We start from the raw sequence: 18,507 nt of genomic DNA on the forward strand, positions 1-18,507 counted from the left end.
TAGCAATCAAAGAGAGCTGGTGAGAAGGTTGCCATTTACTTTAATGTCTTACACACACTCTCATATCTGTACTCTGGAATTTTATATAATATCATGTTGTGATGTATGCTACAACCTTTAATCTGTGTTAGATATGTAATTATGCATAAGTATGGCCAAGGGTACAGGATCTGGATAATGGTAGGTGCCCAAATAATGACAAAGAAGCAAAACTGAGAATCCAAAATACAGTATCAACTTTAATGATAAGAATTATGGCTGTTTTGGTAAAACTTGTGACTTAAAATCCGAGTTAAGATATACAAGCTAATGTTTTAGTCAAATGAATAGAAGTATGCCTTGTATTCCAATGAATGAAGACTACACTTCTATAGATAGGCATGGAATAATATTTGTAGACTCTGAAATATATACTGATAGATAATTTGATTGTCGTTAGTTCTGCGGATCTGTCTATGACTGCTGAATCAACTTTCCCAACAAGGCCTGTGTGTTTCCTAACTGTAAAATTAAGGAACAATGTCAGCACCTGTCTTCTAATTATTTATGTCAAAAAAAATGTTGTATCGATTTCCTCTTCAGATTGCATGTTGCCCTGTGAAGAGTTTTGATGGCTGGCTGTTATTTGCAACTTGAAATTTTGCCAAATCTTAGGAATCAGTTACTCTATACAGTATGTTTTGTTATACAGCTTCTTTTTCACCTCAGGGATTTCTTGGCACAATTGTCATCAGATCCCTTGCCAGATATAATTACTTCTTGTGCTCTGAACAAAGGTCTTCAGACACTCCAGCTCTCCAATGATAGCAGAAACAATGACGAGTTCTAACACAGTCTTACCTTTCATAAACCTATCTTTCAAACAAATACCTGTTCAGGCAGTATTCGTAGAAATTCTCTTGAAATCTCTTTCAGAGAAGTTAACACTCACTGGCTGTGGACAATGACACTTTTGGTATGAACTGTCCATCATGCTGGAGAGCTTGCAGCATTCAGTAAAAAGGTTTTAACCTTCTTTGGTTGTCCCAAACTGTTGTACACAATCATGACAACAGAGGAAGTGAAGACTTTTTAGGTGATTAAGTAGGTACAACTACAACGAGCAACACAATATACATGTATAGCAAGTCATCGCTGCTCTTTAATGATAGCATCAAGTTCGCTGATGATACAACAGTGGTGGATCTCATCAGTGATCGTTGTTGGCTGTCCATTGTTAGTAATGATGACTGCCTCATTAGGATGCGCAGAAATGCAGATGGGCCACGAGGCCCACACCAGAGTAACAGAGCCATCTGCAGTGGCAGCACGAATGGCCTGGCCGAGCCATCATGGAATGCCTGGCCTCATGAGCTCTCGTATACTATTCTCCTCTCCAAGTAAAACACCTTGCACAGTAAGGTAAGACAAACAACATTGTGCCCCCATCATGTTGTCTCTCTGGACCTCCAGACCTGATGCCAAGTGGTACAAAAAAGTGCCATAGACCTGACAGGTATGGAAGTTGCCCTGCAGTAACAACCGACTTGCCGAGTGATGCCATCCATTGGCCATTTGAGTGGCTCTTCCGTATGCCATCTGGTGGTGTGCCATTGACCCTGTTGGGTTCATCTGCCACAATGCACTGAAAAGCACCCTGCTGCCAGTGCCTTATTGGTGATGTTCCATAGCTGGAACCTAGGCAGGTGCTACCACTCTGGGTCAAAGCAGCCCTGAGAGCAATGGTGATTAAGGGGTAACTCTACTCAAGCCCTCCTGGACCTGAGACTCACCACCAGTTGCAGTTTAAAGTCATACCCAGGACTAATCATCAATGGTAATAATGAGTCAGCATATAGGATGGAGGTGATGCTTACAACATGGTACAGAACTCACAACCTCATCCTCAATGTGGACAAGACAAAGGAGATGGTGATTGACTTCAGGAGGGCTGGCAAACACCATCATACATCACTGCAAATCAATGGCACTGCTGTGGAGAGGGCCAGCAGTGTGAAGTTCCTGGGAGTTCACTTAGCTGACAACGTGACCTGGACTAGTAACACCACAGCAGCCATCAAAAGAGCACAAAAGCAGCTCCACCCCCTCCAGAGACTCAGAAAAGCAGGTCTCCCCACTGTTCACCTCACCATCTTCTACAGGGGCACCACTGAAAACACCTTAACATACAGCTTCACTTCCTGGTTTGGGAGCTGCATTCTTTTAACCTCAGCAAAAGTATGACCATGGAGCTTTAACATACCTAGTCCATTTAGTCCAGATCTGAAAGAATTTCTCTTGTTGAATTCTAAGAGAGAGAAAGACAGCTTTTCCATTATGTATATACAGTTGTGGTCAGAAAATTACATACAGTGACATGAATGTCATCTTGGATATGAATGTTATGGCAATATTTGGGCTTTCAGTAATTTCTTTGACCTGTTCTTTTTCTGTGGTAGAATGATTGTACAGCATACAGCTTTAATAAATAAATGAAAAAAAAAACACTAGAATTTGGTGCACAATTTTTAATTTTCTTTGGGTTTTCTGAAATCAACACAGGGTCAAAATTATACTGTGGCAGTGGGGGCATGGCCAAGCAGCAGTCTGTGAATGGAGGGCGGGGTCGGGGAAGGTAAGTGGCTAAGTCATTCCACCTGCTGTCAATTAATGTGTGTGTGTGTGTGTGTGTGTGTGTGTTACAGGGACGGAGCATAAAAGGAGAGAGAGAGCAGAGAAAGGGAGCTCTCTCCCCAACCACAATGCATGTGTGAGTGAGTGAGTGAGTGAGTGAGTGAGTGAGTGAGTGATGATAGAAAGCAAACAAGCTGAAAAGCTCAAATAAAAAGTATTTGTATAAAACATCAACTCTCGCCTGCCATGCTTCTGTGCTCCACCCACAGAACCACCCCATGGAGTCTCCGCACAGAATGCTTTTATTCGACACTGGATCTAACAAAGGGATATTGGCAGATCCCCTTGACTCCTCTATCCCGAGAGAAAACGGCCTTTTCCACACCGTTTGGATTACACCAATTTGTCACGCTCCCTTTTGGGTTGTTTGGGGCACCCGCTACGTTCCAGCGGCTTATAGACAGGGTCCTCCGCCCTCATGCTGCCTATGCAGCCGCCTATCTAGACAACATCATAATCTACAGTAATGATTGGCCACGGCACTTGGAACACCTGAGGGCTGTTCTAAAGTCGCTGAGGCGAGTGGGCCTCACAGCTAACTGCTGCAATTGCGGCTTGCCCGAGGCCCAAGACCAAAAAGGAGGTGAGATGGTTCTTGGGGTTGGCTGGCTATTATCATAGGTTTCTACCTAATTATTCGGATGTCACCAGCCTGCTAACTGATCTCACTAAAAAGGGGGCTCCAGATCTGGTCCAGTGGACAGAGCAGTGCCAACAGGCCTTCTCTGAGGTAAAAGCTGCACTGTGTGGGGGGCCACTTTTACACTCCCCTGACTTCTCTCTCCCCTTTATTTTGCAGACTGATGCATCGGACAGAGGGCTGGGGGCCATTTTGTCCCAGGAGGTGGAGGGCGAGGAGCGCCCTGTGCTGTACATCAGCCGGAAACTCTCAATGCGTGAAAGCAGGTACAGCACAATCGAGAAGGAGTGTCTCGCCATCAAGTGGGTGGTCCTCGCCCTCCAATACTACCTGCTGGGGCGCCCTTTCACTCTCTGTTCGGACCATGCGCCCCTCCAGTGGCTCCACCACATGAAGGATGCCAATGCGTAGATCACCTGTTGGTATCTCGCCCTCCAGCCATTTAAGTTCGAAGTGATCCACAGGCTGGGGGCGCAGATGGTGGTGGCAGACTTCCTGTCCCGTCGGGGGGGGGGGTTGGCTTCAGGCCAGATGGCTCCCCAGCCTGAGTCGGGTGGTGGGGGTATGTGGCAGCGGGGGCATGGCCAAGCAGCAGTCTGTGAATGGAGGGCGGGGTCGGGGAAGGTAAGTGGCTAAGTCATTCCACCTGCTGTCAATTAATGTGTGTGTGTGTGTGTGTGTGTGTGTGTGTGTGTGTGTGTGTGTGTTACAGGGACAGAGCATAAAAGGAGAGAGAGAGCAGAGAGAGCAGAGAAAGGGAGCTCTCTCCCTAACCACAATGCATGTGTGAGTGAGTGAGTGAGTGAGTGAGTGAGTGAGTGAGTGAGTGAGTGAGTGATGATAGAAAGCAAGCAAGCTGAAAAGCTCAAATAAAAAGTATTTGTATAAAACATCAACTCTCGCCTGCCATGCTTCTATGCTCCACCCACATCAGGAAGTGTTATACGTACTGGGTCAAAAATGTACATACGCTCACTTAGATTATTAATTCAAAGGTGCTGAGACTTCCAAAATGTCTCTTATCTTGCCAAGGCCAAGGTCTCTTAACTTCCTGTTAGTGATCATGATTGACTACAGCTGGTAGCTTCTCTGTGCCTTCATAAAAAGGGTTTGTTTACAGCACTCATTGGATTGACCAACATACAGTAAAATGGGAAAGTCCAAGGAGCTCAGTGCAGATCTGAGAAAGAGGATCACAGATATAAACAACTCCAGAATGTCTCTTGGAGCCATTTCTAAACATCTTACAAATTACAAAATCAGTTCAAACAATTGTATCCAAGTTATTGTGAGGTGTAGTCACTTTGTAGTCACTTTGCCAAGCCACTTTGCTTCAAGAAAACCCAAACCCAAAAACTGTCACCCTCAGCTGAATGGAAATTGGTTTGGATGGTCTGGAACAACCTGGGAATCACCATGGCACAGCCCTGCCATGAACTGGAAGCTGATGGAATACTCATGTTATATGCAAAATTTTAGGCACATTAAAATTCTTTATCACGAATTTCTCCTTTTGAGTCACTATTGCAGTTCACTGACTGAGTTAAAGGATCATGAATGGAGGCGATGATTGATTTCTTTATCTGTTATGGAAATGATGGTGGTTACCAGTATATCATATGTCAGTGTGGCAGCGGGAGCGTGGTCAAGCGTCGGTCTGTGATCGGAGGGCAGAGTCAGGGAAGGTAAGTGGCAGAATCACTGCACCTGATGTTAATTAATGTGTTTGTGTGTCTTCCCCAGTGACCGCGCCCTATTTAAGGAGAGAGAGCGAGAGCAGAGTGAGCTCTCTCCCCAACCAGACGACTAATGTGTGTGCGGTGTCTGAGTGTCTGGGAGAGTGTACGCTGAAAAGTGTCACAATAAAAAAGAGTTTTGTGAACTCAGTTCTGGCCTGCCGTCCTTCTGTGCTCCACCCACCCATACGAACTGTCACAGTGGTGCTGAAACCCGGGACTGAGCACAGAAGAGAACAGCCCCATGGAGTCCTCCCCCTTCGCAGACCTGATCCACGCCCTCACCATGGCCCAACAGAGCCAGCACCAGGCGCTGCTTGCCCTCCGAAAGGAGCAAGAACAACGGTTCGAAGCCCTGGTGCTGGCGCAACAGGAAGATCGTCGGTCATTCCGGCACCTCCTCGCGTCGGCGGGGTCCACCAACTCCACTGTCGCGGGCCCTTCCCCCCTCACCCTAATGAAGATGGGCCCGCAGGATGACCCCGAGGCCTTCCTCACGCTCTTTGAGCAGGTAGCAGAGACCTCGGGGTGGCCGGTGGAACAGTGCACGGCATGCCTCCTCCCCCTGCTAACGGGAGAGGCACAGCTGGCCGCGCTACAGCTCCCCGCCGACCGCCGGCTGGCCTACGCGGACCTTCGCCAGGCCGTCCTCCAGCGTGTGGGACGCACTCCTGAGCAACAATGTCAGCGCTTCCGCGCTTTGCGCTTGGAGGAAGTCGGCCGGCCCGTTCGCGTTTGGCCAGCAACTCCGGGACGCCTGCTGGCAGTGGTTGAGGGCCGACAACCGCGACGCCAAGGGAATCATCGACCAGGTGGTACTGGAGCAGTTCATCGCGCGTTTACCAGCAGGAGCCGCAGAGCGGGTCCAGTGCCACCGCCCGGCGTCGCTGGATCAGGCAATCGAGCTGGCGGAGGACCATTTGGCGGCTGTCCGGACGGGAGGCCAGAACTGAGTTCACAAAACTCTTTTTTATTGTGACACTTCAGCGTACGGGCGGCACGGTGGTGTAGTGGTTAGCGCTGTCGCCTCACAGCAAGAAGGTCCGGGTTCGAGCCCCGTGGCCGGCGAGGGCCTTTCTGTGCGGAGTTTGCATGTTCTCCCCGTGTCTGTGTGGGTTTCCTCCGGGTGCTCCGGTTTCCCCCACAGTCAAAAGACATGCAGGTTAGGTTAACTGGTGACGCTAAATTGACCGTAGGTGTGAGTGTGAATGGTTGTCTATGTCTATGTGTCAGCCCTGCGATGACCTGGCGACTTGTCCAGGGTGTACCCTGCCTTTCGCCCATAGTCAGCTGGGATAAGCTCCAGCTTGCCTGCGACCCTGTAGAACAGGATAAAGCGGCTAGAGATAATGAGATGAGATGAAACTTCAGTGTACACTCTCCCAGACACTCAGACACACGTACACACATTAGTTGTCTGGTTGGGGAGAGAGCTCCCTCTGCTCTCACTCTCTCTCCTTAAATAGGGCGCGGTCACTGGGGAAGACACACAAACACATTAATTAACATCAGGTGCAGTGATTCTGCCACTTACCTTCCCTGACTCTGCCCTCCGGTCACAGACCGACGCTTGACCACACCCCCGCTGCCACAGTCAGTGTCTGCTCACTGACTCACTCTCTTTTCTAAATCTTCACCATTCAGTTCATTGATGTGTTGTAAATCACCGATGATGTCATTTCTGTTGTGCTGCAGGGCTGGGCGTGGCAGGGAGTATAAAAACGCCACCAGTACGCTTTAACTAGGTGTTAAGTTTAGTAGTGTCAGCAGTCATTTTGTCCTTTTACCAATCCTTTGATCAATGTTCTCGATAATTGTTAGTGATCGACACCTAAGCGAGGCTCATTAAGTGTTTGTTTTATGGTGCTAACACATATTGTTACCCTGACTGCAGACTTGATTACTTATTGTTGGTCTCTGGGAGGAAGAGGAGCACATGGCTCAGTGTGTCATGTAAGCAGGCAGATAATGAATGTAATTGCAGGAAGAGTGTTTACTTACAAACAGGCAGGCAAACAGTTAAAAAATGGAAGACAAAGGCAGGGTCATGAATTGGGCAATGGTCACATGAGGCACAAACGGAATGGTGGAGGCAAAGACGAAAGGCAGAGTCCAAATACACAAAAAGTCAGAACTAGAAAGGCAATACACAAATACAAGGCTTGGCAATGTGAGACACTCGGTACAGCGCATATACAGTACTTCGCCAAGTCTGTGTGTTTAGAGAGTCCTTATAAGCACGCACTGTGATTGCACTCTAATCTGGAACAGGTGCAAGGTAATTAGTCCTAATGGCACTGCACACTCCACACTCCGGGCACCAGTGCATGTGGATGTGCCACAATGATGTTTTTTTTGTTGTTGTTTTGAAGACCTCAACTCATTGTCACTAAAGGCAGGGGACACAAACTTAGTTCATTATATGTGAAAGGTCACAGTAAAAGAGTTTGTTATCATGGGGTTGTAGTGTATCATGAATTATACCTATCATTCATCTACTGTAGGTATCAGTATCAATTTCCTGGAATGAAATTCCATATTTTGAAGGAAATGTTCCTTGGCTACAGAGTACCACATTTGAAAGGGATGTTAACCTCAAAAATTGTTTCCAAGTGTTTGTGAATTTCCTTCCAGTGTGACTCTAAAATCTGGCATTCCCAGAAAACATGGAAGTGATTTACATCTTTTAATTTACATAATCTCCAACATCCCATACAAATCCTTTGATGTTGTTTTTGTAGGGGGGGGGGGGGGGGGTAAAAAACCTTGTAAGATTTTTATAACTGAATTTTTATCACATAATTAAAGATGTGTATTCCCGCTGTGATTTGCATAATCTTTCCCATCCTCCACAGAAATAACCAAGTTACCTTCCTTCTCCATTTTCTCTTTAATAGCCTTTAATATCCAGTGTACTCTGGAGACAACCTTATTACCTATCAGTGAATTGCCTGCTGACAGAAACATTTCCATAATGCCTGTTTCTTCTTCCTCCAATGCTCCACCTAAGTTCTGATTGAAGTGATGTCAGAACTGAAGATGTTGTTTTGTTCCAAACCATGCTTTCTCTGTAGTGGTTCAAATCTTGTGTACAAAAGTCAAATGATCAGAAAGACCTCTTTCAATCCACACACCATCTTAACATTCTAAGGGAGTCTCCCAAACCACACTGTCTCCTGCCAAATCTTCAATGCTATATTAATCCAAGGATTGTTAGCTCATCTAGCTGATAGGTGATGAGTTTATGCCATCATGTGTTGTTCATTGCCCTTCCAGCGTCATCCACATTTCACAAAAATTGCTTCTTATCCCTCAATTCTTCATCGATTTTTATTCTTTTCAGCAGGAAGGTAGGTCTGCCTGGGGTGCATATAGCTTCTACCCAAATTTGCATAATTGCAATTAATAATGAAGATATGGAGTAATTAAGCCCTAATGAGCAGTTTCCACACAAATCGCTTCTTCTCCCTCAATTCTTCACAGATTTTGATTCTTTCTGGCATGAAGGTAGGGGTACCTAGGGTGCATATAACTTCTACCCAGATTTGCTTAATTACAATTATTAATGAAGTTATAGACCAATTAAGCCTTAATGAGCAGTTCAACAAATATAGCTTCTTCTCTGTCAATTCCTCGCCGTTTTGGATTCTTTCTGGCAAATAGGTAAGTATTCCAAGGGTGTATATAAGATATTTCTTTGGGGCTTCTTTCACCTCTACTGGACAGGACAGCGCAGAGACAGGACAGGAAACGAGCGGGAGAGAGAGACGGGGAGGGACCGGGAAACGACCCCGGGCCGGAACCAAACCCGGGCCCCTGGACCCACGGCACGGCGCCCCAGCCACCCGAGCCACAACGCCCCCCAAGGGTGTATATAGCTTATATATAGTGTATATAGCTTGCAACATTTATCATGCAAGGTTGCCCACTTTAGATCATTCCTTCTGGACTAGACGGAGCCAGAGTGAGCTATGCCGTCATTGATGGTCTTGTTTTTATCTATCTACCCCCTCTCAATCACCCTCAGTGAGATTTCTGACAGGTCTATGCACTTGCAGGTGGTAAACCTCTTCTGTAAATTTGCAGTTTCTCCTCATAATTAGGACAGGATACATATCCACTGGATCTCCAGCTGCATTTCTGCCATGTCAGTTGCCGCAGCTGCTCCATCAAAGTCTCCAGGGCCATGATAATATTGATAGGCAGATCTCTCTTAGCCATGTCTTGTGTCGCCTCTTTCACGGTCTCATAGATCTTTCTCCTTTACAATATCACAAGGATCTGGTCTTTTCCCTCCACAGTCATTTGCTCAGGTGCTTCTTATTAAGTCCCTTGTGATCCCGAGATTGGACCACAACAACTTGCCACTGGCAGGGCTTCCCCTTATCATCTTCAGACCCTTGCAACTGATCCAAAATACAGCGGCATGACTTGTTTTCAACCTACCCTATTTCTCACACATCTCCCTAATGCTTGCTGTAATCCCTCCATTGGCTTCCTGCAGCTGCACGCATCAGATTTAAAACACTGCTGTTTGCCAAAAGCAAGCAAAAATGGACCCCTACCTACCTGAAGGCACTAATCAAACTCTGTTCTGCACTCTCTTTCCCTTGAGCTTCTGGAACAATCTTAACTCAAACCACACCATATACTTTCAGTATAACTTCTCAGTACTTTTTATCCCCCTGATGTTTTTTTTAATGCACTGGTAACAACTGCGAAAATTGCACATCATAAAAACATTCTTTGTTGGTGATTTGAGATCAGAGGTCTGATGGCAAAGTTCTAGCAGTGTGATAAATTTCTGATTAAAATCTCAGTGTGTGTGTCTCATTTAAAAGTCACCAATAGGAGGATGGCCCTCAATAAAAAATGGCAGGTGAGCTAACGCTAACTAACATGAATCTGGAATGATTCATGTTTTTGGTGGTGTTTTGTGCTGTCCAGTATTAACTAACCCTACTTGGAAGAAAGATTTCTGCAGGGGAAATGAGGAATATTTTGAGTTGATAAAAGTGAAATCAAGTCTATGTGTGTTCAATTTGTGGATGTAACTCTATATTGTAGATCTTGACAAAGGTTTGCCAAAGTAATCCCAAGCCCATGTGGTTATATCAGCCATAGGTGAATGATGGTTCTTGATACAGTGCTGTCTGAGGGATCGGCGATCATGGGTGTTAGATTAGGCTTGAGCCCTTTGCCCTTTACACACCAAAATTCCTCCAGATTCCTTGAACCATTTAATGATATTATTCACTGTAGAGGGTGAAATATCCAAATCCCTTCCTGTCTTTCTTTGAGGAACATTGTTTTTAAACATTGCAATAATTTTCTCATGCATTTGTTACAAACAAGATCCTCGGCCCATTTTTGCTCCTCAAAGACTAGGCCTTTCCTGGATACTAATTTTGTACCAAATCATGATTACAGTCACTTGTTGACATCACATTTTTCAAATTGCATCATTATTTAATTGTTTTATCTCATTACTAGCTCTAAATTGCCCCCATCCCAACTTTTTTTGGAATGTGTTGTAGGCCTGAAATACAGGAATGGATATCTATTAACAAATAAAATGAAGTTGACCAACAAAACATGAGATATCTTGGGTTCATGCTGTCTGCAATGAAATACAAGTCAATGTAAATTTATAATGACTCAGGCTTTCAGCAAAACACTGTTAAAGAAATGTCTTTTGCCCAGATGAATGTTTATCTGAAGGCTACCAGGGAAACACAATATTAGTTCATGGCTGAAATGAAACATCTGTGTAAAGTATGCTAGTGTGGAGAAAATGTCATTTATCTCCCTGTAAACTGAACCCCCAATTGTTTTATGGTCTTTCATGGATGACATTGTGTTCACCTTTTAAATATTGTTGATTATAAGCATTTGGGCAGATGCTGGAGTTTTAGGATGGCACGTGAAGGAGGAAGGATATTGGCAGTCATGGAAACATGTTGAAAGTAGTGTAAAAGATGAGCAGAGGTCTTCATGTGCAGTGCAAGAAGGCATTCCCAAGTTATGATCATAGCGCTGTCCTGCAAATGTGCATTAATTAAATCAGACTGTCTACACGTCAAAGGGGAGCTGAAGAATAAATAAATAAGTAAATAAACAGCAAAGAACAAAAAAAGATCTGAAGAACTGCTGCTCAGACTTTTACATGTAATGGAAAATATATCAAAGGGATGATCGACGGCAGCGTCAGCTGTCCATTGCTAGCGATGATGACTGCTTCATTAGGATGCACAGAAACACAGATGGGCCACGAGGCCCACAACAGAGTGATAAAGTCACTCACACCGGCAGCACGAATGGCCAGGCCAAGCCACCACTAAATATCTGCCCTCGTAAGCTCTTGCATACTATTCTCCTCTTCTAACGAAGCGCCTTGCACAGTAATGTAAGATAAATTATGTCATGCCCCCATCATGTTGTCTCTCTGGACCTCCGGAACTGATGCCAAGTGGTGCACAAAAGTGCCACAAACCTGACGGGTATGGAAGTTGCCCCACAGTAGCAACTGACTTGCTGAGTGATGCCATCTGCTGGCCATTTGAGTGGCTCTTCTGCATGCCATCTGGTGGTGTGCCGTTGACCCTGTTGGGTTCATCTGCTACATTGTACCAAAAAGTGCCCTGCTGCCAGCGCCTTATTGGTGATGCACTATTTAACCCATAGTTGGAACCCAGGCAGGTGCTCCCACTCTGGGTCAGAGCGGACCTGGGAGCAATGGTCCACTTTCCCCAATATTCAAGTCATCCCAGACCTGAGACTCACCACCAGTTGCAGTTTAAAGTCATACCCAGGACTCAAAGGGATAATAATAATAATAATAATAATCTATTATTATTATTATTATTATTTTGATAAAACACATGAAGAAAAAAATGAATTAATTTTATCCAATCCTGTCACAAATGGAAAAGATAGGAATTGGATTTGGAAAAGTTTCAATATGAAGAGATTTGATTTTTTTTAAGTGATTTTTGTGTGAATGCTGCAGTTTTGTGTAAGTAAACAATGTATTTTTTTCTGCTCAGTAGTTTAAAAAAGGTTATCAATATCAGCTGACATTCAAAATATCAGCATCATTATCAGAAAAGTAAAACTGGTCTTCTTCTTCTTTTTGATCAGCCCCCTGTGACATTTTTCTTAATTGCTGGCATCCAACTTCACCTACATGCACCAAATGCGCTGGCCATATGGGTCAACAGGACATTTAGGATTTTTTGGCGATTTTACAGCTATGAAACATTTAAATACTTCTCATACATAATTCATCAGATTCAGGTTGGATCAGCATGAGGGTAAGATATCTAAGCTGTTAAATTCACCAAGGATTTTTGATGTCTTAGGTGGTGTTGCCATAATGAGGGAATAGATTAACAAGTCACTCAGCACAAACAGGAAGTGTGGCTTAAGTCCAATGTATCAAGTTTCAAGTTTATTTGTATAGCACTTTTAACAATAAACATTGTTGCAAAGCAGCTTTACAGAATTTGAACGACTTAAAAACATGAGCTAATTTTATCCCTAATCTATCCCCAATGAGCATGCCTGTGGCAACAGTGGCAAGGAAAAACTCCCTCTGATGACATGAGGAAGAAACTTCGAGAGGAACCAGACTCAAAAGGGAACCCATCCTCATTTGGGAGACAACAGACAACATGACTATAACAGTAACAGTCTTAACATGAAGTCAGTTTCGTTGATGTTATAAACTCTTCATTGATGGAAACTTGAGTGCAAACTGTTCATGACAACTGCAGTCCTAAAATTAGCAAGTCAACTGTAGTCCTCAGTCATAAAAGCATTACTGTAAGTGTCCAGAGCATCTTCCAAGTGTGACTTTCAACTGTCCACATGGGGCCATCCTCCACAGGAGTGATGCAATGAGACTCCAACCAGACACATGACACCAGGATGGATCAGGCAGGTCCAAGGAGCAGAAGAGGTCAGCATCTCAAACCCAGGACCGATATGTAACTCAGAGTGACAGATGGAGAGGGGAGAGAGAAAAAACACAGGTTGTTAGGTATGCCCAATGTCACCTGAATAAGTAGGAAGAGTATACATATTGCACTGAGTACAAGCAGGGACTCTGGCAAAGCTAACTATGACAGCATAACTAAAAGGGGAGAGCCAGAAGGTAACACAGGCATGAGGGAGCCCCGGGACATAAAGCAGCCAGCCACTACACCATCAATAAACTCGAGTGAGCAAGCGAGTGGGGGACTGACAGCATCCATACATCCCAGTTTACCAAAACACTACGGTATGTCTGAGGACCCTCCAGATCTACTCCTTTACCTCATAAACACCATTAACAAAAGACTTGACTAAACAGATATGTTTTCAGCCTAGACTTAAACACTGAGACTGTCTGATTCCCGAACATTACTTGGAAGGCTGTTCCATAACTGTGGGGCTTTGTAAGAAAGGGCTCTGCCCCCTGATGTAGCCTTCACTATACGAGGTACCAGCAGATAGCCTGCACCTTTTGATCTAAGTAGGCGTGGCAGGTCATAGAGGACCAGAGTTCACTCAGGTACTGTGGTGCAAGACCATTCAGTGCTTTAAAGGTCAATAGTAGTATTTTATAATCAATACAAAATTTGACTGGGAGCCAATGCAGTTTGGATAAGACAGGGGTGATAGTCATATTTTCTAGTTCTAGTAAGGACTCTTGCTGCTGCATTTTGAACTAACTGGAGCTTGTTTATGCACTTACTGGAACATCCAGACAGTAAGGCATTACAATAATCCAACCTGGAGGTAATGAAAGCATGAACTAGTTTTTCTGCGTCACGTAGTGACATTAAATTTCTTATCTTAGCAGTATTTCTGAGATGAAAGAAAGCTATCCAGGTAATGTTATCAATGTGAGTTTTGAATGAAAGACTGGGGTCAATAGTCACTCCAAGGTCTTTTACTGCTGCACGTGAAGAAACAGAAAGGCCATCCAGAGTTACTGTGTAATCAGAAAACTTACTTCTAGCTGCATGTGGTCCTAGTACAAGTACTTCAGTCTTGTCAGAGTTAAGCAGAAGGAAGTTAATAAGCATCCAGTGTCTAATGTCCTTCACACATTCCTCAATTCTATTAAGCTGGTGTCTCTCATCAGGTTTTGCAGAAACATACAACTGTGTGTCATCAGCATAACAGTGGAAATGAATACAATATTTATGAATAATACCACCCAGATGTAACATATATAAAGAAAAAAAGAGCAGTGGGCCCAAGACAGAACCTTGTGGAACACAAAACTTTACCTCAGTATGTCTAGAAAAATCACCATTTACATCAACATACTGATAGCGATCAGTTAAATAAGACCTGAGCCAGAAGAGGGCTGTTCCCTAAACGTGGCTCAGGTGGATAAGGTGCCATACCATAAATCTGGGGACCCGATTTCGACCTGAAGTCATTTCCCAATCCCTCCCCATTTCTCTCTCCCGCTCATTTCCTGTCTCTACACTGTCCTATCTAATAAAAGGTGAAAAAACGCCCAAAAAAATCTTTAAAAAAAAAGGGGAGGTTTGATATTGGCCGATAATTGGACAGCTGACAGGGATCAAGGTCAGGTTTTTTAATCAGGAGTTAGATAACTGCTAGTTTAAAGGATTTAGGTACATAGCCACTCCTAAGAGAAGAATTTATTATTTTTAGAAGCAGTTACAGTGCCTTGAAAAAGTATTCATACCCCTTGAACTTTCACATTTTTCCACCTTACAACCACAAACTTAAGTTTTTTTATTGAGATTTTATGTGAGAGACCAACACAGAGTAGCACATAATTGTGAAGTGAAACGAAAATGATAAATGGTCTTCAAAATTGTAAACAAATAAAAATCTGAAAAATGTGGTGTGCATTAGTATTCAGCCCCCTGTCCTCTGATACCTCTAAATACAATCCAGTGCAATCAATTGCCTTCAGAAGTCATCTAATTAGTTAATAGAGTCCTACTGTGTGTAATTTACTCTCAGCATAAATCCACTTGTTCTGTGAAGGCCTCAGTGGTTTGTTAGAGAACACTGAAGAACAAACAGCATCATGAAGACCAAAGAACCCACCAGACAGGTCAGGGATAAAGTTCTGGAGAAGTTTAAAGCAGGGTTAGGTTATAAAAAAATATCCCAAGCTCTGAACATCTCAAGAAGCACTGTTCAATCCATCATTCAAAAATGGAAAAAGTATGGCACAACTGCAAACCTACCAAGACATGGCTGTCCACCTAAACTGACAGAGTGAGCAAGGAGAGCACTGGTCAGAGAAGCAGCTGAGAGGCCCATAATCACTCTGGAGGAGCTGCAGAAATCCACAGCTCAGGTGGGAGAATCTGTGCACAGGACAGCTATAAGTCGTACACTCCACAAATCTGGCCTTTTTGGAAGAGTGGCAAGAAGAAAGCCATTGTTGAAAGACAGGCATAAGAAGTCCTGTTTGCAGTTTGCCAGAAGCCATGTAGGGGACACAGCAAACACGTGGAAGAAGGTGCTTTGATCAGATGAGACCAAAGTTGAACTTTTTGGCCTAAATGCAAAGCGCTGTGTGTGGCGGAAAACTAACACTGCTCATCACCCTGCACATACCATCCCCACTGTGAAACATGGTGGTGGCAGCATCATGCTATGGGGATGCTTTTCTTCAGCAGGGACAGGGAAGCTGGTCAGAGCTGATGGGAAGATGGATGGAGCTAAATACAGGGCAATCCTGAAAGAAAACCTGTTGGAGGCTGCAAAAGACTTGGGACTGGGAAGGAGATTCACCTTCCAGCAAGACAATGACCCTAAACATACAGCCAGAGCTACAATGGAATGGTTTAGATCAAAGAATATTCATGTGTTAGAATGGCCCAGTCAAAGTCCAGACCTAAATCCCATTGAGCATCTGTGGCAAGACTTGAAAATTGCTGTTCACAGACGCTCTCCATCCAATCTGGCTGAGCTTGAACTATTTTGCAAAGAAAAATGGGCAAAAATTTCAGTGTCTAGATGTGCAAAGCTTGTAGAGACGTACCACAAAAGACTTGCAGCTGTAATTGCAGCAAAAGGTGGCTCTACAAAGTATTGACGCAGGGGGGCTGAATACTAATGCACAACACATTTTTCAGATTTTTATTTGTTTAAAATTTTGAAGACCATTTATCATTTTCGTTTCACTTCACAATTATGTGCTACTCTGTGTTTGTCTATCACATAAAATCTCAATAAAAAACTTTTAAGTTCGTGGTTGTAAGGTGGAAAAATGTGAAAGTTCAAGGGGTATGAATACTGTTTCAAGGCACTGTAAATTCTCATCTCATTATCTGTAGCCACTTTATCCTTCTACAGGGTCGCAGGCAAGCTGGAGCCTATCCCAGCTGACTATGGGCGAAAGGCAGGGTACACCCTGGACAAGTCACCAGGTCATCACAGGGCTGACACGTAGACACAGGCAACCATTCACACTCACGGTCAATTTAGAGTCACCAGTTAACCTAACCTGCATGTCTTTGGACTGTGGGGGAAACCGGAGCACCCGGAGAACATGCAAACTCCACACAGAAAGGCCCTCGCCGGCCCCGGGGCTCGAACCCAGGACCTTCTTGCTATGAGGTGACAGCGCTAACCACTACACCACCGTGCCGCCCACGCACTGTAAATTATTTCAGGTATTATCTGTTTGAGTAGATGTGTAGGTGAGGGATCTAGTACACAAGTCGAGGCTTTTGATGCTGAGATTAATGAAAGTAATTCAGTTTTCCTAAAGGGATTAAAACATCCTAATTGATGATCTGATACAGTTATATTGTTAACTACAGGGTCACTTACATTGTCTGACCTTAAATTAGTAGTTTGAATTTTTTGTTGGATATTCTCAATTTTGTCATTAAAAAAAATTTATGAAGTCGTTGCTACTACATACTGCAGGTGTGCATGTGTCTATAGTGGACTTATTCCTGGTTAATTTTGCTAAAGTATTAAATAGGAATCTAGGATTATATTTGTTATCTTCTATTAGGGAGGAGAGATATGTTGATCTAGCAGCACTAAGAGCTTTTCTATACTTCAGGAAGCTCTCCTTCCATGCCAATTTGAACACTACCAATTTTGTTTGATGCCATTTATGTTCCAATTTTCAAGTGGTCTGTTTTAATGTGCGAGTGTCATCATTATACCAGGGTGCTAATTTTTTTGTCTCTGACCATTTTCCTTTTAAGAGGAGCTACATTATCTAAAGTATGGTGGAATGTTGACTCTAAGCATTCAGTTGCCTGATCAAGTTCTGCAGGGGCTAACAGTGACCCAAAGCTCTGTGCAGTAGTTGACGTGAATGTATGTTTAATACAGTAGCATGGTGAGGTGCATATATTATTACTCAGACATATTTTGAATGAGATGAGATAATGATCTGAGATAACTTCAGACTGTGGAAGTCTGACTATATTTTCTATGTATAACCCACATGTTAGTACAACCATGATTCCAAAAAAGTTGGGACAAACTACAAATTGTAAATAAAAACAGAATGCAATAATTTACAAATCTCAAAAACTTCACAATAGAGCATAGACAACATATCAAATGTTGAAAGTGAGACATTTTGAAATTTCATGCCAAATATTGGCTCATTTGAAATTTCATGACAGCAACACATCTCAAAAAAGTTGGGACAGGGGCAATAAGAGGCTGGAAAAGTTAAAGGTACAAAAAAGGAACAGCTGGAGGACCAAATTGCAACTCATTAGGTCAATTGGCAATAGGTCATTAACATGACTAGGTATAAAAAGAGCATCTTGGAGTGGCAGTGGCTCTCAGAAGTAAAGATGGGAAGAGGATCACCAATCCCCCTAATTCTGCGCCAACAAATAGTGTAGCAATATCAGAAAGGAGTTCGACAGTGTAAAATTGCAAAGAGTTTGAACATATCATCATCTACAGTGCATAATATCATCAAAAGATTCAGAGAATCTGGAAGAATCTCTGTGCGTAAAGGTCAAGGCCAGAAAACCATACTGGGTACCCGTGATCTTCGGGCCCTTAGACGGCACTGCATCACATACAGGCATGCTTCTGTATTGGAAGTCACAAAATGGGCTCAGGAATATTTCCAGAGAACATTATCTGTGAACACAATTCACCGTGCCATCCGCCGTTGCCAGCTAAAACTCTATAGTTCAAAGAAGAAGCTGTATCTAAACATGATCCAGAAGCGCAGACGTCTTCTCTGGGCCAAGGCTCATTTAAAATGGACTGTGGCAAAGTGGAAAACTGTTCTGTGGTCAGACGAATCAAAATTTGAAGTTCTTTATGGAAATCAGGGACGCCGTGTCATTCGGACTAAAGAGGAGAAGGACAACCCAAGTTGTTATCAGTGCTCAGTTCAGAAGCCCGCATCTCTGATGGTATGGGGTTGCATTAGTGCGTGTGGCATGGGCAGCTTACACATCTGGAAAGACACCATCAATG

The 18,507-nt window shown here is 43.7% G+C and overlaps 1 protein-coding gene across 1 annotated transcript in view; it reads left to right on the top strand.

Moving 5' to 3' along the window:
• Nucleotides 1-1,839: 1,839 nt before the first annotated feature.
• si:dkey-106n21.1 (solute carrier family 23 member 1) overlaps nucleotides 1,840-18,507 on the top strand; it is a 146,145-nt gene continuing 129,477 nt past the window's right edge. Inside the window, exon 1 of the mRNA XM_060926757.1 lies at nucleotides 1,840-2,217. Coding sequence (XP_060782740.1) covers nucleotides 1,840-2,217 — 378 coding nt within the window. The remainder of the gene's footprint in view (nucleotides 2,218-18,507) is intronic.

Source organism: Neoarius graeffei, chromosome 8, assembly GCF_027579695.1.
Source record: "Neoarius graeffei isolate fNeoGra1 chromosome 8, fNeoGra1.pri, whole genome shotgun sequence".
Lineage (NCBI taxonomy): Eukaryota > Metazoa > Chordata > Actinopteri > Siluriformes > Ariidae > Neoarius > Neoarius graeffei.